At 42.0% G+C, this 27,762-nt stretch overlaps 2 protein-coding genes across 8 annotated transcripts; both read right to left on the bottom strand.

The window, feature by feature from the left end:
* Window positions 1-412: 412 nt before the first annotated feature.
* Window positions 413-19,125, bottom strand: ktn1 (kinectin 1). 7 transcript variants are annotated; one of them, XM_022750271.1, is made up of 36 exons: window positions 18,944-19,123; window positions 13,733-14,481; window positions 13,332-13,490; window positions 13,106-13,222; window positions 12,856-12,986; window positions 12,609-12,713; window positions 12,330-12,470; window positions 12,100-12,206; window positions 11,762-11,906; window positions 10,919-11,015; window positions 10,606-10,790; window positions 10,275-10,364; window positions 10,139-10,176; window positions 9,946-10,036; window positions 9,540-9,608; window positions 9,388-9,425; window positions 9,204-9,294; window positions 8,945-9,013; window positions 8,810-8,847; window positions 8,246-8,336; window positions 8,005-8,117; window positions 7,824-7,920; window positions 7,513-7,553; window positions 7,303-7,396; window positions 6,409-6,495; window positions 4,753-4,842; window positions 4,550-4,636; window positions 4,380-4,469; window positions 4,197-4,289; window positions 4,028-4,096; window positions 3,848-3,931; window positions 3,254-3,337; window positions 1,995-2,078; window positions 1,805-1,900; window positions 1,581-1,691; window positions 413-1,456 (listed from the first exon to the last, which is right to left on the bottom strand). In XM_022750271.1, exons 2-36 carry the CDS (start codon window positions 14,478-14,480, stop codon window positions 1,427-1,429), a joined length of 3,900 nt encoding a protein of 1,299 aa, XP_022605992.1. In that variant the 5' UTR covers window position 14,481; window positions 18,944-19,123; the 3' UTR covers window positions 413-1,426. The 7 variants fall into 7 exon arrangements, with proteins under 7 accessions (XP_022605992.1, XP_022605993.1, XP_022605994.1 ...); XM_022750272.1 differs by having other exon boundaries at window positions 7,303-7,393; XM_022750273.1 differs by having other exon boundaries at window positions 7,513-7,550.
* Window positions 19,126-19,660: 535 nt separating this feature from the next.
* On the bottom strand, window positions 19,661-26,795 carry msh4 (mutS homolog 4). Its single transcript, XM_022750968.1, has 19 exons — window positions 26,716-26,795; window positions 25,944-26,127; window positions 25,731-25,841; window positions 25,421-25,536; window positions 25,160-25,333; window positions 24,883-25,055; window positions 24,733-24,800; window positions 24,516-24,590; window positions 24,288-24,352; window positions 24,036-24,205; window positions 23,802-23,938; window positions 23,525-23,628; window positions 22,922-23,046; window positions 22,034-22,234; window positions 21,805-21,923; window positions 21,524-21,652; window positions 20,307-20,481; window positions 20,134-20,222; window positions 19,661-19,858 (listed from the first exon to the last, which is right to left on the bottom strand). Exons 1-19 carry the CDS (start codon window positions 26,793-26,795, stop codon window positions 19,661-19,663), a joined length of 2,493 nt encoding a protein of 830 aa, XP_022606689.1.
* Between the last annotated feature and the right edge of the window lie 967 nt (window positions 26,796-27,762).

Here is a 27,762-nt window from a genome sequence, read left to right as displayed (position 1 = left end):
AAATGTTTTGTAAAATCTCATGGAGGAGGTGAGAAAAGAGTCTATTCTGAGGGATTATACATCATGTTACCGTGACAGGAAACTGATCACACCCCAAATGTTCTATAATTGAGGCTGCACAGTGTCAGCTTCTCTACCGTCATACAAAACACTTACAACTACAACTAAAAAATAACACCACTGCATGACAAACATGTGTATTGTGTACAGGGAAGTCAGATGAATATTTTGCCGAGCAGAATATACCTGCCAGCAAAAGCCACACGAGCAGAAGCTTTGTAATCTCCCTGTGCACATTCAGGCAGTTCAAGGCTAAATCAATTTGAAATTTCAACCAAGGTTTTGTGCTGCCCCACAGTGGTAGGGAGAAAGATGTGCAGTGGAAGAAAAAGAATCAACACAGGACCCTGGGCAGATTTATCAAGCATCCCTTTTATTAACATCACCTGTTACAAAAAGAACAAAATCTTCAGTGTTAATGAACTTAGCAATAATATAGCGAGTGTTGATTACAGATGATATGGGACGCTTATTCCTAGAGTAGTTGCAGTAGGATTTAAAAACCTCTACACTGTTGACCTGGACTTCTCCCACAGCCAGGGTCACAGACTCCCTTCTCTCTGGAGCTGCAGTACAGACTTGACTATAATTTGTCCATGCATCTCCATAGTTACAGTCACGCAGTGACCCATCTGATATGCTGAGACCCCTACTGATCTCCCTTCTCCCACCCAATACTGAGCCAAGGTATACATGGAGCTATGAATTCATGAATGCACAATGATGCACAGGTTGTGATAGTTTTCTGATCATGAGGCAAACAGATCAACAACATAGTGTATTTCAGCAGGTCCTAACTGGTACATTTAAACAATACATATCTTTAAGTTAAGAAAAAAAAAAAAAAGGACTGAAAACCCAAAGTTTGTTTAGTTAAGTTGGAAATTTGTATCACTGCCCCCTCGAGACAAATAACAACAAAAACTACTGCAGAATTCAAAAAGGATTTCATTGAAAAATACAGGTGTTTTAAACAGGAATGGTTGCCACGCAGTTTAAATTATGCTGGATATCATCTTTAAGTTTAGAATAAAAATTAACCGGCGATGTTACTGAAGAAGAGGAATGTGGTGGGAGTGGAGTAGTGTGTGTTTTGGTACAGTGTCTGGAGTGTTTGGAATTAACAGTAACCTCTGCCTTCTCCCTTGTTGCCAACAGTGAGTCTGGGAGTTGTTTGCCAGCGCCTTGGCCAGAGTCAGTTGGAGGCTGCCTACAGTACAGGTGAGGTGACAGAGGTTGGGAGGGAGGAGGTGGTTGGGTGTGACCGTATGGTGTAATGGTGGTAGTGATGAGACCAAAGGTCAAAGGTGGTCTCTATAGTGCAGTCAGAGTGGCTGCATGTGGGGGGGGGGCTATCCTCCTCTCACTATACCTTGGGCAGATCTTTGTCAGCCTCCTGGAAGAAATCACAAATGTTAAAAGTTCAGACTGCACATTTTAATACACTGCTTCAAGTGGAAATACAGGACTTTGATACTATGTTTATTGGGTGGTAAGAACAGCATAGTAATAAGCCTTACCCCTTCCTGTCCCTTGGCGAGTTGCCGGCTGACGGCTTGTAGCAGCTGCTGCAGTTCTCTGACTGTTTGGTTTAGTCCTGCAGTCATCTTCTCTTTTCTGTCAATCTCCTCCTGTAAGAGACGGAGCGACTGGTTTTAGAGTTCAATGTAACCACCTAATAACCATACATGCAAAGACATAAACCACCATCTGTTACAGCACCCAAAATGCCCCAGACTCTCACTCTCTGTGATGAAAGACTGCTGTTCTCTATCAGGTCATCGGCATTGTCCGCCACTTTGGAGAGCTCCCCCTGGATTAGATCAAGAGACTGCTGGGCCTGTGCGAAGGACCGGAAAGTTCCACTTGTTAACAATTTGGCCTGGAGTTGGACCCATATCAGAAGTGTTGTGTAATAAAATATAAATTATTACCTTATACAAATCACCAGCCACCCGTTGCCTCTCGTTCTCTTCCACCTCCAGCTTGGACAGAGTCTCAGTGAGCTGGGTTTTCAGCTAGAATCAAAACAGACACTCAACACCAGTTCTGCAGCACACAACAGCCTCCCAATAGCATGTTTTCATTCATAATTGCATGAACACAAGGTCACTTATTAAAAACCTCTGGCCAACACGGTTTACATTTAATTCCTACATAAAAATGCTCAATATTTGCACACATTTAACAGTTTTCACTTGTCCTACTTAGGCCATGATCAAACCAAAAATAGCACTGTGTAAAAGAGTACCAGTGGCTGCGTTGTTGGCATGTTGCTACAGGTACTGGTGAGAAGATGAATCATTATCCAGGAAGTCTAGTTTGAGTAATACATTTGTGCTTGAGTCTTATCAGATGCCGTGACAATGAACAGCCGTTTATGATACTTTGATTATACAAATCTGGAAAGTCATCATCACTGCAGTCATTTTTTCCTGTCTCCATGATTGAACAATAAACAATATGATTAAGTCATCACTCACCTTACAAAGTAACCTGCCGGGAATGTACCCTTGTACATTGTACAAGTATACCTGATTGGCCAATGCATTGTTGCCAACAACGCAGCAATATGTATTATTTGTTTCTTTTTGCTGGAGCCCTCACTGAAGTTTATAAGGAAGTTGCATTTTTGACAGTGCTACTGTGGGTCTTATTGCAGCCAACAAATGTAAAAACTGACAGCTAACACCTAATGAAGACCACTGAAAGATCTCCAGTCACATCATGGCAAGACAAAGACAATGAAACAAAACACAGACAAGCTTTGTGTGAATGCAGAAAAGGGAAAGACAATGTGCAGTTCAAGGTGAGGAGTAAAATTATAGCTGATGATGGACAAATGGAGCATTTTTATTTTGCCCTCTGCAGAAGGAGAAAAAATTGACTAGTAAGCCATTTGTTAGATGGCAGTGAGGTGAAGTGGAGCACCAGTGCAGAGAGAGAAGAGTTAGTCTTGTAAGTACCACTGTGTGTGAAGGTGAGTCATCATCCACAACCTTTAATTTTTGCTACAGTCCCAATTTGTCTCCTTCACATGACTCCATGTTTACAGAGGTTATAGATGATGACCCACTATTGCAGAAGATGGGGAACCCCGTCCTGTGGCAGTCAGTGTAGAGCGACTGCTGAGTGCAATAGGGATAGGTTTAAAAAAAAGGAGCTCTATCTCTAGAGGGTGAGCAACTCTTACCAAATTCAGCTCCTCATTCTGTCTGATAGCCTCTGTATATGAGCCATCAAGTCTGGTCTGCAATTCAGTCAACAGATCTTTGAGCTGAAATTAAGTTTGAGATGATGCGTTTAATGGGAGTCTGCGGGAGTCAGTCCAGGACAGCTCTACTAGCACACAGTCTACGTAGTGATATAAGCTGATCAGGCCATGAGGCATCTACAAAAAGTGGATCCCTCCTCACAATATTCAGCAGAGTCATGTAGTGATAAATAAGGCACATGATCCTGTTGTGCATGGCTGTATATTACCAAAGGTCATCAATTAAGTTAGTCTGGTAAGTGGTGTAACTAAGTTATTGCTAGAGCTGACTATGTGAAGCATGTGTACCTTTTGTTTAACAATACTTCATGTTTGTGTTGTGTGAATTTGATACAACCCCAAATAAACAGTGTCCAGGATGTCGTGAAAAAAAACAAACATGAAAACAGAAACACACATGAATGTGTAAATCATACACAACGGAGCTCATCCTTTTGCCACAGGAGGATGAATGCTGTGACATGACTGAGGATCACAAGCAACATAGGGTGAACAAGTCCAGTTTCTGCTCACCTCTCTGACCTCCGTCACATAGGTGGCACTCTCACGCTCCGCCCTCTCCAGCTCAGACTCCAAATGCTGCTTTTCTCTTCTCAGCTAAACATAAGACAAACACAAGTTAAAACCACAGCGTTTTGAGTTTGATGTACAATAAGTGTGAGAAGAAATGTGGGTGTTAGTTTGAGGACCAACATTTTCCATATCTGCTCCATCAGTTAGTCTCTCAATCTCTTGCTCCATAGCTGTGACTTTCTGGCTCATCTAATGAAACAGAAAAAAAGAAGAATGATGAAACTGCACACAGTGAACAATATATCACCTTAGTGATCTGGTATTTGACCTGCTCAACCTGAATACATACCTCTCTGAGCTCTCCCTGCGATACCTCCAGCTTCACTCTCCAGCGAGACTCCTCCTGCTCTACACTGCTCTGGAGGCGCTGCAGGATACCCTCCTGTGGACGCAGCAGGAATGACAGCTCAGTTTGGCAAGAGATATAGTAGCACTGCGCAACCCTGAATGTTACACAAAAACCTCATCTCACCGTCTCTGCCAAAACCTTCTTGTACGTCTCACAGTCTTTCTGTAGGATCCTTTGGGTTTCTTCAGCTTCTTTAAGCTTCTCAGCCAGTCCCTAGTAAGAGAATAGTATTTGTTGATACCCTCAATTTAAAGAAGGAATAAGGTTCGACTTTACATTTCTACTTTATTTACCTCAGAGTCCCCTGCTGCAGGGGCAAACTGTGCAGCTGAGTTTTCAGCTACTGCCCTCTCAAATCTGTGGAGCCAATCCTGATGGTTCTAGGAGAAAAAAGTAAAGAGAAATGTCAGTGAAACATCACCACCAAGCTCGACAGCACAAAGAAGGGTATTCAAACACAATTTGCGTGGAGTTAAAAATCCAATACTGCCCATACCTGTTCAGTGGGCAGAGGCACATGGGGCAGTAGTCTGTGCAGAACATCTCGACACTCGGTCTGAGACATTGCCAGTGCTGTTTGGTTCTCCTACAAGGTGATGGGAGTGGGAAAAGTGGAAAACAAACAAACAAAAAAAAAAAAACATACGGAAAGATTGAGCACCGATTGTTCAAATGATTTAGTCACTTCGAAGACAAGGTCCAGTGATCATGTGATCTGACATGACCACATCCTTTTCTTCTTCCTCATTTTAATCTGAATAATCCTGTTTTAAACCAGTCATCATCAATTCATCCATCAGGCTGCTCCAATCAATGTCACAGGAATGATTTATTTAGCATTTTAAATTATAACTGTAGGGCACAAGGATAAACACTGTCTCACTCCCACATCCAATTAGCCTAAGCAAACATCAGCATCTTTCAATAGGCCACACCTACACCAAGTGTCTGCAAGTGCAGATTCAGAGCATATCACAATCCTCCTTGATCCACAAGTATATCAATCTGCTTTTCATGAAACTGCACAAAGTACCTTGAAACTCTTCAATGAATAAAAAGGTAGCTATCAGTCCTCCTACAATAGGCCAGCATCATGCACTGTCACTCTGAGGCCTGAAGGGAGAACGTATGCCAGACACTAGCCAGCTGGCACTCTAACCACTATTCACATTAACACACTGTGTCACAAGGCACTGAGACAGACGAGTGTGGAGTTGAATACAAGCAACCAGAATTCACTGACAGTACACAACAGCTGCCAAGGAACTCCCTGGCTCAGCTCTGAGAAGGTGCTTTCTACTGTACTCAGATGGCAGAAGAGCAGCTGCTGTGCTGATGGTTCAGCATGTACCCTTCCCTAATCTAGGGGGAGGACGGCCAAAATATACACACGTCACTGCAACTGTTAATAGAACAGCTATCTGGTAACCCAATCTATGTCTACTCGAAGAGACCTGCAAGAAATATAGTGAAGATTTTGTTTAACATTTAGTTACACTCGGAACAAAGATGTTTCAGCTGTGAATACAGAGCATTGAGAAACATTAGGACACTGCTGCATTTCCATGAAAAATTTTGAATGATTATACATCCTTTAAAAAGAATAAATTGCAGTGAAATCGAAATGAGTTCAACAGAATTTCATTGACTGATTAACTGGTGAAATTGACAGTATGGATGTCACAAAGCAGAATGGGAAAAAACATGCTAGAAATGAGTCACATGACAAAAAGACAGGAAGCTGCAAAATGATTACCATGAATCGCAATCTAATGATATCTAGTGAAATAATTTCTAGGTCACTGCACACTCATTTCCAAGCATCAGCCTGAGCTTTAGGCAGCGAGAAATCTTTTATTTTTCAGAGCTTCAAGCAAAAGTATATCTGCTGAAAAAAATATTTGTTAAGTTAATAAAGTCTGAGATTCCAGAGGGGAGTAGCGTAGTTCAACAGCTCAGCAGACAGCCAATTGAGAACTGAAGGCCAAAAACAAAGGGGAAGGGCGAGAGTGAGGTAAATGAGTATGCAGCTTTGTTCTGGATGATGGTGGAAAATAAATCTCACTGGGTCAATTATGGCAAAAACAGCATTTTTGGGGGGGATGCATCAGATTGGAACTAGAGTGAAACAGACTGAGGTGGGGTGTCGAACCTTGACAGTTTTGCTGAGTTTCCCTTGAAGCATGGACTCGGTGGCTGACAGAGCTTCCATTGCACTCCAGTTTTTCTCCCGAAGCTCCTGTTTTGGTCAGTTCCAGAGAGATACTACTTTCAGTTCAGCCTCAGGGAAAATGCATTCAGTGACCCTCAAATACAGACTTGTAGAGTAACAGAACAAACCGAACGCATTTCTCATTACAAAATGACTACACTCTGCTTTTCAGCCATACTCCAACTGCTAAAAATAAGTATGAGCAAATCGCCTCCAGAGTCCCAGTCTCACACCTCGTGTGGGTAAAATCAGCATGCACAGTACGCAAGATATGTATAGTAACAATGTTCTGTGAGTACCTTCTATTCAAATGAAAGTAATGCTGTCTAAAGACATACATAAGATACAAAAATGAAAAAACAAATTCCACATAAATAAGCTTTTCAAATCAATTATGCCTCTCAAAAATAAAAGGTAGGCGAGTTTCTAATGCTCTGAATCACTCACAAGCACAGACAAGCTTGCTGAAACAGTCATGGCCAACGGCAAGCATAACAAGAGTAGGCTGGAAGCCCTGTTATGCAATGCTCGGCTTAAGCAATCCAAATCAAAATAGACATCAGTACTGATGTGTAAAATCATGCAACAAACACAACCTTAGCTAAAGAAATCTTTCCATTTGGTTTTAAAATATCTGTTTAAAAAGGACAAAAAGCAAAACAAGTGAGACTAAGTGGCACTGGACAACAGGGAGTATGGATGTATGCAGTGTATAACTCCAGTGTGACGGGAGTGTTTTGTGGTACCACACAAAGGAGGGATGATGTCTCGCAGGGCTTGACCAGAGCAGTCACTGGTATTATATAGTTCAGGTCATCACTGCAGGAAACCTACATTGTTCTTCTTCCTATGAAGCTCCAGGGAGTCCCTCAGCTCAGCCAGCTCACCCTGCAGATCTGAGACCTGCTTCTCCTTCTCTGACAACCTGCTAGGCGACAACATAACCACTTGTTATGAACATGATTGTGTAGTTAAGTATCCTTTAAACTAAAAATGTTTAAAAAAATATTATATGTTATGATATTGGCATCCCACATTACTCACGCTGCAAGAAGCTCTGGGCTTGGCACTGCTGTGTGTGACTGCTATTTGAGGAGGGGGGAAAAACACTCAATTTAATCTAGGACTGAAAGAGAATTTTACAAAAGACTGAAAGATCAAAATTTAGGAACAATTCAAGCGTTAACAGTTCTACCTGCAAAATCACATTCTTAATTAGGAGTACATTTCCTCCAACCAAATTTGTTCTTTTATGCTTAAAAATTTTTCATAGTTGGGCAAATCTTCCTGATTTAAGCAATAAATGTGTCACTCTTGGACTTTGTAGCGAGCATTTTTTTGAAACACTTCCTCACCTGTTGGTGTATCTGCTCCATCTTCTCACTCATCTGCTTAGCCCGTGCCTCCAGCTCAGCCTGCAGCATCTGGATCTCCTGGTCCTTCGCCACTAGCCTGTGGGTCAGATTTGCTCATCATTAGTCCGTTTTGAAAGGGCTACCTTGGAGGACTGCAAGGTGATCTGTTGTGTTAACTCACTGAGCCTGGAGTTCTTGGAGCTGGGTACCAGAGCTGGTCAGCTCTTCTGGGGTCTCCTTCTGCCTCAGCTGTTCCATGTCTGCCTGCAGGGCAAACAACTGCTGCTGCAGAGACTGAGAGACAAAAACGGCTTCAGACAAGAGTTCAAAGTAGGACACAACAACACAAACAATAAGAACAGTATTTGTGGTTTCCTGAAATGTGCAAACCCAGTATTTCAGTGATACAGAAGAGCCCACACCTCAACGGTCTTCTCTCTGGCGGAGCTGCTGTCTTGTGCTGCCTGTAGACTTTCCTCCATTGATTTTAGCTTCACATCTTTCTCTTGGATCCTACAAAGCACAGTGAGACAAGGGTTCATTACACAGAACTGTTTCAATTCACACGGAATCTGCCGATATTTGCATATATAATGATGGCCACTACAAGGACACATTTAACAATGCACAGCCACTGGTGCCAGCGAGAATCCGATAAAAGTTTTTATTACTATCAAGAGTGTGCCTAGGGAGTGTCCTGGAGTGCCAGGAGGGATTAGTTTTGATATGGTATTAGTACAGAATGTAGTAACCTACGGTTTCAAAACATATAATTATGACTTGCATCAGCTCCATTTCATCTCAGCCAGTTGGCGAAGCTGCTGCCACTGAATGATTAGAGCTGCTGACACTAGATTTAGATATTTTTATCTACATGTGTGTTGCGTTTTTGTGTGTTGTGGACAGTGGTGGGTGAACATAAGACTTTGTACTACTATATTATCATGATGATTCATACACACTAGTGTCAACTTGATTGATCTTACTTGCTCTGGAGTTCCTCCACTATTGACTCTGATGAGGCCTGTGATTCGGATGAAAGGAAATGTAAAACAAATCAATTTGGAATAAAGTGCAAAACTCAAGAAATCCATTTTAATACAAATTTTAGAACAGCTCACCTGTTCTACTGTCTTTTTCTGAAGGCCCTCTACTTCTTGTTTTAGTGCCTCGTTCTCTTCTCTTACAGCCTACATCAGGGAAAAAAATGAATTAAAGACTTTTTTCCATCAGGGGTTTTGATTACAAGGCAGGCAGTGAAATGCAGAGTCACTTAAGAGGATGCTGATGTCAGTCAAATGTGGGTCTGCGTGTGAGCCAACTTGTTTCAAGATTTGCTACCGTTGGCTGGTCCTTTTTCATCCCACAGAAAACAGATACCTTGAGCTCTTCCTCCTTGTTGGCCACTTCAATCAGCCCCTTCTCCAGGAGGCTCTCTACGGTTTTCATGTTCTCCTCCTTCTCCCGGACACTGGGTAGGAGGCAATGTTTTATAAAAGGTCATTATCAGTAACAAAACTAACCAGCTAGTATATTCAAAACATGTTCCACTTTACACACACACCTCTTCTGGAACTGGTCCAAAGCCAGCTGGGAAGCAGTCTGCATGGGGAGAGTCAAAGGCAAATAGACAGAGAGGGTGTGTGTCAAACAGAATAAACTAATTTGAATCTTCTATAAGATATACAGTATGTATAGTTAAGGTACATAGCTAACCTGATCAGAAATCTGTGCCTGCAGATTCTGAACCTCTGCCTTCAGTGACATGTTCTCATTATGTAAGGCCTGTGGAGGAGAGAACACAGAGGCAGGAGGGAGAGTCAACATTTATTATGCCAAGACAATACAGGATTTGACAGACTGTGAAACAGTTTGAACAATGACAGAGCACTCAATTCAGTCTTTTGTTTATGAAACCATGAAACAAATGATATCAATTTGGCATCTGCAAATGTGCATCAACATGCCCTCTTTCCAGCAGAGCGGTGTACATGGTTTTCAATCCATACTCCTGTTCAGCACAGTGAGAGGCCTGGAACATTTTCACCAAATTCCAGCAGACTAATGAACCAATGCAATGTTAGTATAAGAAGCTATAGATGAAACGCTCTTATGACTATACCTGCATGTTAGTTTCTCTACTGGCCCCACTGCTCCTCTCAGCATTTAGAGAATCCTCCAAACTCTTCCTCTGCAACTCCTTTTCAGCCAGTCTGGACAGAGCAGGGGGACAATTTGGAGAACACATGAAAAAAAACATAGCACACTACAATAAATGCAATGATTATATCTGAAAAGGGAACAGTTTTTCTTACAGCTTCTGTAGCTCCTCAATGTGGGAGACATGGGTGACCTAAATGAGAAGAAAAGATCTCATTAGTCTACCCACAGTTATGGAGGTGGGCATCTTATTATGATTTAACATTTGATAACTGAGGTTGAACAATATACCTGTGAAGAAATCTGGGCTTGCAGGCTCTCATTCTGGACTTGTAGTGTCTCACTCTGGACCTGAAGACCTTTGTTTTCATTCATAAGTTCCTGTTAAAAATAGACTGCGTTAGCGAATACAAGAAGTCAGTGTTGCTCTGCTTCATAGAGAAATTCACTCTTCAGAGAACTAAAATGCATTTGAAGAATCCATCAGTGTTATACAATGTGACTCTCAATCCAGCTCCATTCAATAAAAGTCTGAATAAGGTGATTAAATACATTGAATTAGGCAAAAACGTAATGGAAATTTTAATGACGATTTTGAGTATGTGATGTTGTGGTGGCTCACCTGAACCTGGGCCTGCAGCGAGTCGTCAGGCATACTGTGCTTGGACATCTCCATAAGCTCCATCACTCTCTGCTCCACCCGCTCCTTGGAGACCATGGCTTCGGTCAAGCTGCTGTGTAGGGTCTGGATCTCCTTGTTCTTGCTGTTCATCTCTGTCTCGGCTGCCAACAGCTGGCTGTGGAGCTCTGCACACACACACAGGCACACACAGGCACACATAGACACACACAGACACACACAGACACATGATGCTGAATGAAACCTGACCCTTTTTCAGAAGGTCACATTTTAGCGTGATCTCATGTTTTATCACCTTGGTTAGAGGCCTGAAGCTTCTCTCTTTCAGCGTTGACATTGTGGAGGAAGTTCTGCAGCTCTTCCCATCGACGCTTAGAATCCTGCAGCTGGGCCTTGGGATCGAGAGAGATGTGCAATTTATTGAACACTTTACTCCCACTCATTATACTAGCGCACAAGTGCTTATAAAATATTAGCGCAAGTGGCTTAAAAGGAATTTGAACCCTAAACTTGGTAATGTTAGACCCACACTGGACTTGTTGAAGTACTGAGATAACAAATTACATCTTCAATAACAGGTCAAGGATGGAGTCTGATTTGTATAAAGGCCACCAGAATTTAAACAAGCCTGTGAATCTCTAGTCATTTTTTTTTATCCGAAAGAATTCAAACACAGCTTGATGTCTGTTTAAGTGAATGGTAAGTTTAAATTGCAAAATATCTTGTGGATATCGTTTCATTGACTTTTCAAGGCTGGGCAACTCTCAACTCTCGGCATTCCTCTCATGTTCTTTGCCGAGGCTCATCTGTGTCGAGCCAGCAACTTAAGATTTCCATCTTTGATCACGGTCAATGAAAAGACAGGAAAGCCTGATCTGGGTGTCTAGCAGGAAAGTGTTGTTTATACACAGCACAAAGCCTCAAACATTCCAGCTTCCAAAGCCAACACAATCCTCTCACCCTCCCCAGGACTTCCACTACAACCTCCTCCCATTTCCCTGGTAAGAGAGCCACACCCGCTATCCAGATTTGAAGCTGTGTGATATGCCCAGGTTTTGCAGCACAGTTCATTTTTGTCAAGGCTGAGGAAACTAAAGCAGAGGCTAAATAAACACATTGTACATCTGGATTAGCGTACCTCCAGCTGGGACACGTTCTGCTTGTAGCTGACCTCCAGTGACTTCCTCTGGTGCTCCTCCTGCTGCAGCTTGCTGTTGTTGTCTGCCAGCTCTTTCATCAGACCGGCGTACTCAGAACGTAGCTTGTTCAGCTCCGCTGAATTCCTATAAAGTAACACACACATACAAGCACAAAAGGCTGTTGTGAAAATAGTTGATGGGGTTTTATTGGAAGAAGCTGTTGATGAATTAGATTACAAATAGTCTGTAAAGGGCATTTTAACATTGTGTAACATGCAGATGGATATGTTAGGATAGGAAGTCTGATCTAGTGTAGTTAATGTATTGTGGCACTGACTTGCTCTCCATCTGGTTGGTGGCAGAGCTGACTGCGTCCCTCAGGATGCCGTTCTCCTGCTGCAGTCGAGTGATCTGGCTTTCCAGCTGCTCCCTCACCTGCTGGAACTACACATAAACAGTAAGATTCAGTCTCCATGCAAAGAAAAACACTGAAAGGTACATGTGCCTTCACAATTTTTTTTTTAAACAATTGAATTCATCTCAGTACTAACAAATCAAAACCCTCACCTTTATCTGCATGGTCTGGAGCTCCTGGTAGGTGCTCTGTGTCTTGGCCTGCATGCTCCCCATCTCTTTCTCCATGGCTGCACGTTGCTCCCTCATCATGGCTTCCACACGTCCTGTCTTTTGCTTCTCCACCTGAAGCTCCTGCAGCACACAGGCAACATAGCATGTAAGCACTTTACTGTAAGCAAGAGAATGATTACTGATGTATGAAAAATAAGCTTGAAAATAAATCATTAAGCATATTGTGTACTTAATTAGGTAGAACATAGAAATCTAGACCTGGCTGAGCTGTTTCACTTTGTCCTTGGCAATGGAGGCCTCCTCCTGAAGAGTTGTCAGGAGCCGTTCTCGTTCCTGGGCAGCTGGGTCAGGCCTGGCTGCAGACTGGTGGTGAGAGACAGACAATTCAAAATGACGCCATTGCACATCCAACTACAAATACCAGGTCTCCTGCCAAATGTAAATAGTGTGAAATGCCACTTGTCACAAACACCTAATTCAAATTTGTCACTTATTCATCTCTCACTTTGTGCCAGGCATCCAAGGCATTAGGACTCTTCTCTCGGAGGAGGGCCATCACACTGACAGCCTCGGCTTCTGACAGAGCCAGGCTGGACAGACCAGACAGCAGCTCCTTCAGCTTCACCTCTGTGTTCTCTGTTGAGAACACACAATAGATAGAAGATGGAGTTTTGCAGATTATCATTTGGCTGGACCGTAGTTTGGGACTGAAAAAAATAGCAAAGGACTGTATCAGAATTGTCTTTCCCTCTTACCTTTGTCAGTCTCATTCTTCTGTTTCTTGCCAGACCCTTTGGACGGTACATCGTCGTTGTGAGCTGCCTGGTGGTTGGCAGAAGCTGCAGAGTCAGCCAGAACATGGCCTTCATCTACTGGATTTGAGAAAAACTGGTTGGTTACAAAGTGAAAAGTCCAGGCATCAGTTTGAGCACATGTTCTGAGATTTTAAAGATATTGATGGGACCACTATGTTATCATTACCAGGCTCCGTCTTTTGCTTCTTAGCAGAGTTCTTCTTCTTGCCAGTGGTAACACTTGGGGCTGCACCATCCAGAACTTTGATTTCAGCTACAAGGGGAGCGTCCTTCTTCACTGGTGCTGGAGCCTGCTCCTGTTTAACCTCTGGCTGCTGGTCATCCACTGGAAAATCAAGGGGGGGAATACTGTCAGTGTCAACCAGTCTGCCTCGACACTGATGAAAAGACCATATAGCCTACTGGGATAAACTTGTAAAACTAATGATGCAGCTACTACAGCTAATTTTGAACCTCACATTTTGCCAGTTAAAGTCACTGTAACTTCATAAGAGTATTTAGCAATTTTCATGTTTTCCAAAGAAACACACCAACACATGACTTTAACTTGTTGTCTTTGCTACTCACCAGGCTCTGCTTTTTGTTTCTTCTTCTCCTTCTTCTTCCCAGAGACCTGGGGAGGTGTCTGAGCCTGAACAGGAGCCTGAGCAGCTTGGACCTGGACCTGAACCTCAAGTTGGGGAGAGGGTGGACTGGACTGTTTGCTTGCAGCCAGAGGTGGCTCTGCCTTGCGGTTGACTGGCTTGGAGCCGTTCACTTCTGGCCCCTCGGAGGGGGGAGCTGTAGCTACAGCAGCAGCAGCAGCGGCAGCAGCAGCAGCAGCGGCAGCAGTGGCGGCAGCAGCAGCCGCTGCTGCGGCAGCAGCCTTGGCAGCCTTTTTCTCCTTCTTCTTTCTCTCCCTCAGACCAGCAGGAGCCTCGGTTGACAATGGAACAGGCGCATAAGAAGTCGGTATTGGTGGAGCAGGATCTGGTGTAGCCACAGGTGCAGGTTCCTCCTCTACTTCCAGAGTGGAACTGTTGGCACCATCAGCCATATCAAAGTCCCGCAAATCCTCTTCCGACTCTCCTCCACCTCCGCCACCTCCACCACCTCCACCGCTGGCACTCTCCTTCTTCTTGCTCTTCTTCTTTTCATTCTTCTTACGCGTGTCTGGCTTGGATGGTGGTAGCTTGAGGTCACGTTTCTGCCTGGCCAGCACCTCATCATAGGAGGTTTCCTTCATGAAGAGCCAGAAGAAGAGGAACATGAGGGCAATGACCAGGGAAGGGGCCAGGATGAGCAGGTACTGAGAGTCGTAGATATCCACCGCCATTCTGAATAAAAGGAGAAAGACACAGGAAAAAACACATTACACAAACTCTGTGTGTGAGATTATGGTAACAGTTTTCTACCAGCAAAGGTAAATGCCAAAGGCTACTCAAATCCATAGATCACATAACATAAGAGCTCATAGACTGATATACATGAATCTTTGCTTTCATCTTGCTGCACTTGTCTGAGCTCCAGAGAGAACATTATTTGCATTTCAGTTACTGCTACTAGCCAGGAGGGCTAGTCTGTCATGTGTGAACTGGTGAAAGTATGAGACATTGGGCAGTGGGGGTGTTTGTACATCAATAGTACTCAAAAGTCCTCTCTTAGTGATATGATCCAATTAGACAACACTACCCCTGCTACACAGCTTTACATCCTCTTTACCTTCATATAAACAGGTTCATTGAGAATAAGACGCAACTACTTGAAATGTGGCATGTAAGAGCCAGACAGAAAAAAAGGATAACAGCCATCTACTTCACTCACATTGGCTTAAAAGGTTACAAAATAGGTCAAGAACATCAGAGACAACTAGGCTAAAAAGAAGATGGCTCACTGTCTCATTTAGTCACTTCCCTCCTTCAGCCCCCACAAGGACGACATGGTGGTATTCTAAACTCATATGAGGATGAGTTTGCAAGAGGCAAAAATACACCCACATGCAAGTGTCACCCGCTGAGGTCTGTTGCAGCTGCAGTTTGGCCTCTGCCTGCTTCAAGCCAAGGGAGAAAAAGGTTCTTCTTCCACTGCAGGCAAATTTGACAGTCAAGAGGTCCTGCGATTTCATCAGTTTAGCATCTGCCAAAGATATTCTTAGGAATTATGTGTTGTCTCCTCAAGGCTACAGTAAGAATGAACTAGAATGAGATTGATGTTGATAAAGCAGTAATAATTTAAGACACAACACATCCACTAGAAGCCAATATAAAACAAAACCAACTACTGAGCATTAGTAGTCTTTAATGATTAGCTTTTTGTTGGCATAAACAATACTGAAGAAATGCCTGCATAATGGCTTTTAAGAGGAGGTGGACTTATTTGCCATAGCAACGGTAACCTATGTATTTACATATGTTTAATCACTTGATGCAGTGTCTCAGCCAAGCAATGTGATTAGTCAAAGAAATATTCCAAACCTGCCAAAAATTTCAACAAAAAATCCATCAAATTTGTATGGCAGCTGTTGGAATATGCAGGAATCTCGCAGTTTATTCCTATTTTTTCTTATTTCTATCCTTTTTTGATTAAACATTTTCCTGTTTATTCCACATGATTCCTCCCTCAATGCCATGTTTGACATGGCAAGCACTGAGCTGGTTCTACAATTTTTTAAGAGGCAGAATCAACAATACTGGACCTGGACAGTATCGCAATCTTGCACACAGCAATGCCTTGTGCAAATTTATGCACTTATTACAAAAATAAAAACCACTGTGTTTTGAAAACGGGGACAAGTTAATCCCTAGGTGACGACAGCAGCATTGTGTTGTCAACAATACAGAGTGGCAGCGACAGTGAGTGACCTGGAGTGCTGCACAATCCCACCCTATACCCAAGATCTGTGCCAGTAATGTAGCGTAGGAGTCACCGTCGTAGAGCAGACCTCTTTAGTAATTTGGATTAAAGTAATTTGGATTAAGGAGATTACCCATGATAATACATTTAAGAATAACTTTCCACTGCAGGGTTTCCTGAGGACTCACAGGCTTAGGCTATAGTATAATGTTGACTCTGTTTAATTCCCAAGTCCAAGACCTACATCTTCCAAAACACACAAAAAATATACCAGGAAGGTATTTATGTTTAATATTTGACTCATCGTTTATTGAAAAATTATTCTACCCTTCAAGACAAAGCTCTTATTCTGAGCATAAACTGAAAGGTCCTTGTTATATAACATTTTTGAAACTATTCTCTTAACAATTTTTATTATATAACATTTGTGAAGGGCGCATGGTGCAAACTCAGCACACAGTCAAAAACCGATACCTTGAATTGAAAAAATGAGCCTTTAGTTGATAGTTTTTTAATTATCAGATTGTCTCCTGTATAGTCTTCCAACCTGTGACCTCATTAGAAGATGGGCTATTCATATTGGACAGCCTAATGTCAGTACAGAAACCACACACTAAGTCTAATAAGCAGCATGCAAAGACCAAAAAAGCCTTTCAGTGTATTTGATTGTATAAAACCAGCACATAATATTGCTAGGCCTCTTTGCAAGTTTTAGAAAACAGGACCAAAGACATAAAGCTATAGTACAGTATGTACTAGATACACAACATGAATTAACTGAGTAATAATGTTCAATTGCTAAATATCAGTGGTTAACAATTGAGGAAATTCTCTTTATGTTACAATAACTGTATGTTCCAGGAAACTCCCATGTCAGACCAAATGAAGCTGTTAAATAACTCTTAAAGCAACATCGCCTCTTGGCATATAAAGAATGGGTGGAGTAAGCAGAGTAAAAATTTGAAACCTGCTTGCTTTCTTTCAGTCCATGGTCTCAGAGTGGAAGGTGTGCGAGTTTCCTTGTGCAGCCTGAGTCTTGTCCCAGCATCAAAATGAGCCCGGAGGACAAAGCCCTCTCGGGCTGTTAGCTCCCCGGAATCTAGCCACTTGGCTGGCCAGGCCTCCTGATTTGGCAGGCATGGACACAGAGGGAACTCCTGATAATTATCAGGCCCAAAAAGCAGCGCAGACAGTACTTGAAAACTAGGCCATGCATCATTCTACACTTAAAACTCTTCACTCTACTTCTAAATGTAGCCATGATACACACTTTAGTATCAAATGATAATATTTGTTCATAACCAAGAGTATAACTTCCTGAAAGTGTAAGGGTCATCTAACCTGCAGTTTGTTACTGTACTTCTGTAACAAATCAATTTTAGGCACAATTCCACACCAAAATTAAAAAAAAAAAAAAAATCTATAGAAGCTACACTGACAGTCACTCCATCCCCTTGTATTAATACAGCAGCACCTCTTATCCAAGAGGTTTTCATGATTGCAGGCAATTAAAGATAAACTAGAGTGATGGGTAGGACAACTGGAATATGGCTCTGCCTGAATAGTTAAAACTATAAGGATAACAAACCGATACTTCCCCTTTATCAGTATTCAGGTTATAAACCAAACTGAAAGTAGCATAGTACACTATAGGCCATTGGCACCTGATTGTAGTAGAAGACACTAACAACTACGTGTTACTAGTCTGAAATACTCCGCTCCTCCTGGTGAGGCTGTAACAAGGAAACATTAATCAAGCAAAACATGACGCCCTAGATAAGAGCTTATCTACAGATAGACCTCAAGGAAATGGGCAATGCCAACAAGACAGAACTGACACCACGCCACATAAGAGAGGAGAAGCTCAGGGATACATTTATGTATAAACCAAAATTTCTTTAAGTGATTCTGAGGTGTCTTTAAGGGATTTCCAAGGATTTCCGGGACTTTAGTTCAGAGTTCACTTAGCATTAGCACAAGTCAGTTCGACAAACTGAACTAGATAGATCTACAAGTCATAGGGACACAGTGGGAGTTATAAAGTCATATATTTAGTCACTACTTCATTTTCAGTAACAAAAATAAGAAATAACACCTCAAGTGTCTTTGGGATAGGCTGATATCCAGCAAGTCACTTCACCATTCAACAAGGGTAGTTCAATAAGGTTGAGTACTAAATGTCCCAGCATGCTAGGTCATGTCTAATCGTCGGCCATGTATAGACTACTGAACCAAGATACGCAATGACAGCTGTTCTTTCACCAAGAAAAGACTGCTTGTAGATACATCCTATAATCACAGAAAATATCGGAGCTGATCTAATCTTCCTAGCTAAGTTAGCAGAGCTAGCGCTTCTTAGTCACACGTTATGATCAAACGAATCATGAAAGCGAAAGAAGACAGACACATGTCGACGGGAAGCTCACCCCACCAACATGACTAGCAAAAATGTTCAAGAGGGAGGGCTCAACAATGGCGTGGACATGGCTATAAGTAGTTGCTATAATAAATTCACACAGGAAAAGGCTTGTCGCCACTCAAGTTCGTGTCTGAGTGGCTACTGCTCAACACTATGAATGAGCTAGCTAACATAAACGCTAGCCAACTAACGTGAGCCGGCCAATCCAATTATTAGTGCGGAAGTCTTCGGTGATAAAAGTGACCCACAAAAATGTTAACAGGGGCGTCCAAGTTTGTTTCTCTTTCACAAACCTTCAACCCGTCTGGAGGCGTGGACATCTGCCCCCACGGGCCTCGTCTTGCTGGTGACCCAGCCTCCCCCTCTCCTAAAATCTCTGACCCGGTCTACTGCTCCACTCTTCCGTCTAAGTCCTAAGGGCCGTTCCCAGGCCTGGGTAAAGAGCTTAGCTACGCTAAGACCGACATGAACGGCTTTCTGACGAGAAATAAACATAAGGTCGGTGAAAACGGCTCCTCAAAACATACCTGTAGCTTCAGTTAGCTGTTCCCTTAGCTAGTGGTGAAATGGCGTTGTTCTGCGTTGACTCCGGCAGACTCCTGACTTCCCAGGGCAGCTCCAGCCTGGCTTTCTCCTGCGCTATCCGTCAGACTATCTGCTGTTTCTGGTTCGCGGGGGCGGGTCATACTCAGGTTGCTGGGGTACGCTTGTTTTGTCACTCGAGGCACACCGACCCGAGCTGTACTCACATAATACACAATGAGAGATAGCCCCGCCTTTTCGAGATGTCCTTGGTTTAGAAATCCTACGACAGACAAAAGCAATCAGGGGAGTGGTCATTGCACTTCCCCAAAGCCTGTAGACACGAGTAAATGAAACTTTAATATTTCTATGGGGACTTCCCGTATATTTGTGGTGTTTAGTGTTTAACTGCACTTCTCATATATTTAAAAAAAAATCTATGGTTTTAGGACAGGATTTCTTCATCGCTTAGACGTATATTCTGATACCATTAACATTTCATTTCTAAAATGAACATGTGGTATAATATTGTTTTTATTGTAAGGATGGCAAACAACAAAAACAAACAATCAAACAAAAAAACGCGACCACTGTGTTTCAAATAAATGTATTTCAAATCAAGCCAATGTATAAACACAATTTGCCCAGTAATGGTCATCAGACACTTATCTTTAATTTTTCTAAGTGTTTCACTGCCCCTCCCCACTGTAAGGCTGAGTCAGTCACTCCTCCTCTGTGTCCATGGACGCTGGCTGCCCTGCTGCCTGCAGCTCTGCCTCATACTGCTTCCTCAGGCCTTTCAGATACATACGCAGGCTGTCGGGGTCCAGTCTGGAGTTCCTGGCAGCCTGCAGGAGGCGGGTGGCCAGGTGGTACACAGCTCTCTGCCTCTGTGTTTCCAGATCACTGTGATGTTTGGTCTGCAAGAATAATGAAACACACCTCAAGTCTTGTCTTTTATCCAGCACTTCTCTGATATAAATTTTATTTTTATTTGTAGGACACAAAAATATTTGTACTATCTTTCATCAGAGGCCACGGCACAACATTTGAATCCCCCAGGGTCTAATATTGGTGTCTTGTAAATTAAAGCTTGTCATACTCTTGCACACAATGTATGCAAATAAAGTTACAAAGAACAGGCTGAGGCACCAAAGACAACAAAGAGGCAAAATCTGATCTTTATGAACCATACCAAGAGCTGCTGGCTAACACTGGAGGCAATTATCTTTGCCTCTTGGATTAATCTTGAAGGAAGGGCAGTCATTTCTGCTACTTTCAGACCTAGAACAGCAAAAACAAGCTTTGCATCATCTTTTTCATAACCAGTTTCAACACAATTGTACTTGGATTTCACTAAAACTTTACCATAGTGTCTTTCCTCAGAGCATCCTCGATTCAGCAAGTATGTATACACCACACTCTCAGTACCAGTGTCACCACTGCGTGTGTGCTGAACCTCCATGTGCTGGTTCTCCACATTAGGATAAAGAGATTCCAGTTGGCACAGCTCAAGAAAGTGTGTGGCAAACAGGGTGAACGCCTGCAAACAGCAGAGAAACAGCACACACCTTGAAGATTAAATCACTGGACAACATGCACTATTCCTGTATTTATTTTTTCAGTTTACTATTGACCTAAGATGTGCACCACATCACACAATAACAAGTTAAGTGATTAATATAAAGTGCAGGAATCTGACTTATCTGGTTTTCATTTTAGAGAGAGGAGTGGCAGCACATTACTTCATTGGCGTGTACTCTACCTATTTTTTTTGTGTCAAATTTAAAAAAAAAAGTATTTTCCATAAGGACTGCAGGTGTACATCACCAGTAACCACTGTCAGTAACATAATAAATATAGCATAAGATATAAGGAACAATGACAGATTACTAACACAGTAAAAGATAAAGAGAAGTATCATAAAGCATAGACCTACTCCTTAACCCTAACCTACAGTACACCTCTCTAAATTCCACTATACATGCAAGACATTTCAAAAAAGCACTTTACAGAGTGAATAAAGAAACAAGGTAAGGTTATATCAGAGTTCTAGCCTTGAGTTCTAGCCTTGAGCATGACCCAATTCGTCCCAGCAAGAGTGTTCCATATAAAATCTCTATTAAAGAGTGATTCCATTGATGAATAGAAAGATAGTGCGGTGGTTGCCACCTAATCGCAAACATCTTTTTAGCAACAGTGCATGCTGATAGCCACAGCTTACTTTGAGTATGTTTAAAATTCTGCCCAGAATCATCATTCAATAGTGTACATTCTGGAGAGCAGTCGATGTCTAACCCAAGTGTTTCAGAGGGATGATATTATTATGTTATTTGTTCCCAAAAAAGTCTAACTGGTGGACACTCCCACATAATGTCCCCATCAGATTCAAATCACATCGGGTACAGTTTAGAGAAGTAGCTTTATTCATCATAAATAAGATCCAATAAGTTTGATTTATGAAGTTCAGGTATGTTATTTTCAGATTTAGATTTTGTGAAGAATGAGAGGCATTCATGGAAACTCCGCCCCAGTCTATGATTGTGAGCAGGTTTTATTCCAGATTTTTGCTATGTATACTGTACCTTGAGGCTAAGGAGGAACTCACAAACTGAGTGACAGATGCCAATGCCCTCCTCAGCACTGGTACCGCGCCCCAACTCATCTATGATGATCAGGGACCTGTCACTTACATTGTGGATTATGTAAGAGATCTTTGGAGAAGAAGTGTACAGTAAATGATAATTTCATGTTTTCATCCAGCATAAATGTAATTAAAGAACATGTGCGACCCTAATGTGAAAAAACAAAACAACAAATAAAACAACAAAAAACTAAATTTAAAAAAACAACCCAAAACACATACCTCCTTCATTTCCAACATGAACGTAGAACAGTTAGTTTCAAAATCATCATCCACACCAATTCTGGTGAAAATCTGATCAGCAACACGAAAAGAGGCGTACTCGGCAGGGACAAAAGAGCCTGTAATAATGATGCAGGCAGCTTTACTCAAAAATCAAGTCAAATCAATGCATAGCACTTTGCAGCTTTACTTTTCAAAGTCATGTGAGGCTGAGAGATTTGCTGCTAACCTATCTGAGCCATGACCTGACACAGCGCCACCTGTTTCAGGTAGGTGGATTTGCCACTCATGTTGGGTCCAGTGATGATGACAAAGTTGCTGCCCTCGGAGATGTAGCTATTGTTCGATACAGGCTGCTGTCCAGCTATTCGCTCCAGAATGGGGTGACGACCCTGCTTGATTGCCAGTGTGTCTGTGAACTCTGGACGCACTGGCAGACACAGCAGAAAAAAGGCAACAACAATCAAAAATACCTTGATTTGTTAGTATTTTGTTTGTGTAATAACTCATTCACGGATTTCTATGGGATGATCAAAAAGCATTTAAAGACAGCTACATTGTATCAGTTAATATTTGGCAATTTTGTTACAAACCCGTATAGCTGGTGACTCAGTGATTATCATGGCTATGTGCCTAAACACAGTATAAGATTTCATATATATAATGAAATTCTTATATAATTAATTGCTGGTTGGTTAGCTGAAAGGTGAGTCACAATATAATAAAAAACGATTCCTGAAAGAGGAGTGGGCAGTGTTTAAAGGCAGCTGGCTCCTCTGCTAGAGAGAGTTGTCTCTGTAAATGCAGCGCACCAGTGCACACTTATGTAACAAGGGTAATCTGAGTACAAGCTGGCTGGGATAGAAGGGGGCAGGCAGTCAGCACGTGTTTATAGAGAGACGATTTCTGACAGCTGAAGGCCAGCGTTCACCACCCACGTGGCTGATACTGCCCACGACCCACACATTAAAAAAAAAAAACTGAGGCCAGCAGAGCTGCCAGCTGAGTAGAGCTCTTTCTGGTTGTCATGTGTGACACTGGCTGGATGCAGACAACACATCACCGTTTGACAGTTTGACTGACTTGTGGATAGAAAGCAATGGATCTTAATACTTACCATAGTCTGAGATAGTGCATGCATTTGCAAGTGATAGCAACATGTCCAGCATGGATACGGCATCAGAGAGCTTGTAAAGGCAGTGGATGTGCTCATGAACAGTGCTCAGCAGCTGACATATCACCCTGCATGGAAAAATGTTAGATGCTACAGGCAAAAAGCACTGAAGGGAAATTAAAGCTAATATACAGCACCCTCTAGTGGACATAAAGTAGAGCAAAAATAAATGGATCTACATTAGATCAACTTTCCATGATGATCTAGACAGACAATGTACAAACTTAAAATGAATGAACTGACTATTTGATTCTGCGGGTTTTTGTAAACTGAGAAATTATTATTGTGTTTTTTTGTGGAGAATAAAAGTCAATCATTTCTGTAAAATGTCACATCTCTGGAAACAGAATATCATTTCATATTCAAATATGCTTTAAAAATGAACAGGCTCCATATTTTAAGACTTAAGACTTACTAATCACATTCATCTATGGTGGAAAACAACACCAAGTAATTTATCAGACCAACCCAACTAATCAATTATGTAATTAAGTTCATTCAATACGTTACTGTGCACATTTGTAAGTCATAGGATCATAGTCTCACACATAGGACATGTGAAAGATCTCCCTCAGGGCCTCGTCACAGCGGTCATTCATCTTCATCAGGTCTGCAGTGGTGAAGCCATAGTTGTTCTTGTGCTTGGTAACCTGAGAGTTCATTCAGTGATTCAGACTATATTACCTCCTTGGCGGCAATTAAGCCTAATTCATTCAAAGCTGATGTTGAGTTATCTTGTTTTTGTTTTTTTTTTCATTTTTAATTCTTAATCAGTCTGTGGACTCTCAGTGTTCTACTTATCCATGTCATTGGTGGACCATACCTTGATGAACTCTGAGGGGAGTTTCCCTTCAGGCAAAACCGCTCCTTCAAGCTTCATCTGGATGAAGAAACCTCGAGCTGTGCTGAAGCTGGTACGCATCGGCAAGCCATATTTCTCACCCATTTGGTTCACTAGCCCTGTCAAACACAATGCCATTTAATAAGCCTTGAGGTATGACTACTTCATAGAGACATTGCAAGGCAAAGATATTTACTAAACTGCCAGAATAAACACCTGCAATGTCATCCACTATCTCGGTGTAAGCTCTCCGGGCAATGTCGAGGAACTCGTTGACATTAGGGCGCACGGCGTAACACTTCTGGGTCCGCATGTTCAGACTCCCCTTCAGGTATGTAGAGTCATCATTAATCACTGTCTTGATCTGCTCTAGGATCAAGTCAAACCTGGAGTGGAAACAAATATACACAATTTGTAGGCAGTCCAAAATAGTTTTAAAATGTATGTCATAGGCATAAGACTTAGTACCTGGTGTCTTCCAGTGAAGTGCTGTATGCTTTAAGTAGGGCTGTGTTGCAGTTCTTCAACACCATCTGTTCATACAGTGTAATGCTTAAAGGATTTACCATTTCCATTATAACATAGTAACAATTAGTAAAATTCTTTTTGTGGAGTAAAAAGCTTTTTTTTTTTAAATTTTATCAGTGGCTGTAGGACAACTTTGAACTAATGTCATATATACCAACAGACACAGACCCTTAACCTTGGCACCAGATCCAAAGTGTGTTTCAGCTGAATGACATGTGTAATCTTTGCTTCAGCAACCTGAACCTGTAAAAATATAGAGACAGAACTGAAAAGACTATTGGACATTTAGTTAGTCCATTATTTTAAAGTAAACACAGATGAATTCACTTCATGGGAAGACAAAACTGTCTTCTATAACCATGAGTAATGAAAGTACGGTACGCACTGTTTCCTGCTTTGGGATTTGGACAAGAACAGAGAGCAGCTGGTCAATGTCAAGGAAATGGCTGATGGCTAAGAGGTGCAAAAGAACAGATATTCAAAAACTGCATCATGCTCTCATCATCCTATTACACAATATGTGCTTGTTCCTGACCATTCTTCAGGCCAAAGAAGAGCTCCTCGTCCCGTAACAGCTCTTGTATGGTGTCCATTCGTATGTTGATGGTGTCCACATCAACCAGGGGCTCCAAAATATTGGAGCGCAGTCTTCTAGCGCCACCAGGTGTTTTTGTGTGGTTAAGTACACCTAAAAGAGTATGTTCACTTCTACACACAGACAAGGAAAGACAGAGGCAGACATATCTATTATTGCACAAGCACTACATACAAGGATGATGCCCTCATAGTCTTGCCATTACTGTCCCTCTTACCTGTGGTCTCTACTGTTTACCACCAACTCCAAGTTAGTGGCAGATGCTGAGTCAATCATGGCTGTCTGTTCACTCCCTTTAAAGCTCACTTTAAGAGACTTGGCAGCGTAGACTGAGTTCTGGATGAACTCTAAATATTTCAGCAAAGCAGCTGCAGCTGCTAGGCAATAATATCTGAACAAATCATGATATAAGACAATAAAAAACAGTATAGTGCCTCAGCATATCTATTTCTATACATTATTGTACTCAGTGGCATACTTTGCTTGCACTTCCATGAGGACGGTGCCAAATTCTGGAGCACACAGCTGCTGAATGTACTCCAGTCCTTTTCTCTCATTAAAATACTTCCTTTGGATTGCAGTGAAAGATACACCCTGACAAAAAATAAATAAGACAGAGGCAAGATATGTCATCAGATGGGACACACCCTTCCCTGTTCACAGTAATTCTAACCAAGAATGAATTAGTGAGTGAAGCTCACAAGAAGTGAGGTATTCTCTGCTATAAAATTAGTATTTGTTTTAAAGATTGGTGCATTTTACTCATAACACCTATTCTGGGTTGGTACCGGGAAGTTCTCAGTGATGAGGTTGAACAGCTTGGTGCCTTTCCCCTTCTCACTAGCTGTGTCTGGCATCAGTATTTCCAGTGGCAGCAAGATGTGAATCTTGGTTACGACCTTCAGAAGAGTAATATATGACTGTGACATGAGTTTGCTGTATTTCAGAGTCTTTTCCGAGTGCTGAGTGATTATTGCTAGCCAATAAAGTGAATGGGTTACCTTGGCATACGTCCCAGTGTCTGCAAACTGAGAGAGTACAAGCTCTGGACATTTCAAATTGAGACTGGCCATACCAATTTCTCCCCTAGCCAAACCACGCCCTTCAACCACTGCTACAATCACAGAGGCAACAGAGGTTGTAGTCGCAGAGGAGCAACTTGTTGCTACAAGAAAAAATAGAAATCTGAATAAGAAACTCTGCCATAGCTGTTTACACCTTATCCGACACATTATTTGTCTAGGGTTGAAGTACCGGTGCGATCAGTCAGTGGAGTCTGTACAGGATGTGTGTGAGAGGCCCCAGCGGACCCCGGAGTCCTTCTGAATCTGGGTGTTCCTCCACGGCTGCGCAAGGAGGAGCTGTCTGAAGTAGATGCAAGGAGTGATGCATTCGTCCTCCCTAATGTGAAGCTGTGATGAAACTGACCTATGTTAACACAAAATATAAGGAGAGGGTCTTTATCATGTATTATTAATGCAGTGCCCTGCCCAGAAACATGTTTGTAGTCTAACAAATGTGTCCCAATTATTGTTCTATGATACACTATCAAAACAAATGAGGACATTTGAGAATTTAATATCTGAAATGTTACTGTAATGGCATTCTACTGTCTCTAACCTCGTTAAGTATAGCCCCACCCTTCAGGAGACAGTAATATATGCTAGTGTTAGCTGCAACATATCTCCATAAGATCACCTGAGGTCACTCGGGGTAGTGTTGGGCCACGGCTGGAGCTCGTACTGCCTTCATCTAAACTTTGGTGGGATGAACCTGAAGAAGCTGACGGGGGAGCGTACGAGGTAGTCTCGTTCAGTCCACTTCTGTCCGTTGGGGACCAGGTCGGTCCACATTCAGAGGTGTCACCGCCCGTTGTGACCTCCTCTGTGCTGCTACGAAACATTTTAATGGCAGGTTAAAGGAGATATGCTACCCAGCTCATTTGTACATCTGTAAATTCATTGGCAATACAAATAACATCAAAAAACAGCTGTATGAAATACAAAGAAGGCCCACAGTTAGCTAGCATAACCTGCCACCACTAATGTAATCGCGCGCGATCATATCACATCTTCCTGACGTCAGCAGCTAGAATCTGCGCATGTCAATTATGATCAGTTATTAAAAAGTAGTTCCGAGCTGTTTGTTGTGCGGATTGATCATGGATGTATAAGAACTGATCGACTAATCAATTTCTCTGTGTGGCCTACTTGAGGGGACCGAGGTAACGTGCATGCACCAAAAATCTTGGAGACCAAACATGAAAAATTGAAAAAAGAAGGGAAAAAAACTGTTGCTGTGATATACAAGGTAACTATGGGGTGCATGTGGGTCTTTCTTATGTATAACAAGTTTAGGATCTTTATTAAAAAAAAAAAAGATAAATGCCTCAGTGATACAATATCAGACTAGCAAATGCAGTAGCCTCAAAGATATCATATTAATTGTCATATATTTGCTTTATTTTTTCCCCCAGTGGGGGATCCCTGTTTGACTTTGTTTAGGTGTTTGAGACCTTTTGAAATTCAGACTTTACCAGCATTGGCACAGATTCTGATTGAAATTTGCTGCACATCTGAACTGTATTTTTCATTTTCTTTGTGCTATCTAGGCTAACTAAAAATATGAATGAATTAACGAATGAATTATTTATTGTTGACAAATGCTTAAAGGAGGCAGAGACACTGACAAGAACAGCGAAAACAGTGAAATGTGAAAAGGGGTGTAAGAATTGACAATAAAATGTAATAGCTTTAACAGTAAAAACTTCCAAATAGTAAAAACAATTAACAATAGGTTATAAGTCTTAATTGTCTCTTT

The sequence above is a fragment of the Seriola dumerili genome, unplaced genomic scaffold, assembly GCF_002260705.1.
Source record: "Seriola dumerili isolate Sdu_G_001 unplaced genomic scaffold, Sdu_1.0 BDQW01000149.1, whole genome shotgun sequence".
Taxonomy (NCBI): domain Eukaryota; kingdom Metazoa; phylum Chordata; class Actinopteri; order Carangiformes; family Carangidae; genus Seriola; species Seriola dumerili.
Note: the sequence above shows the minus strand (reverse complement) of the source record. Positions and strands in the feature narration are given on the sequence as shown.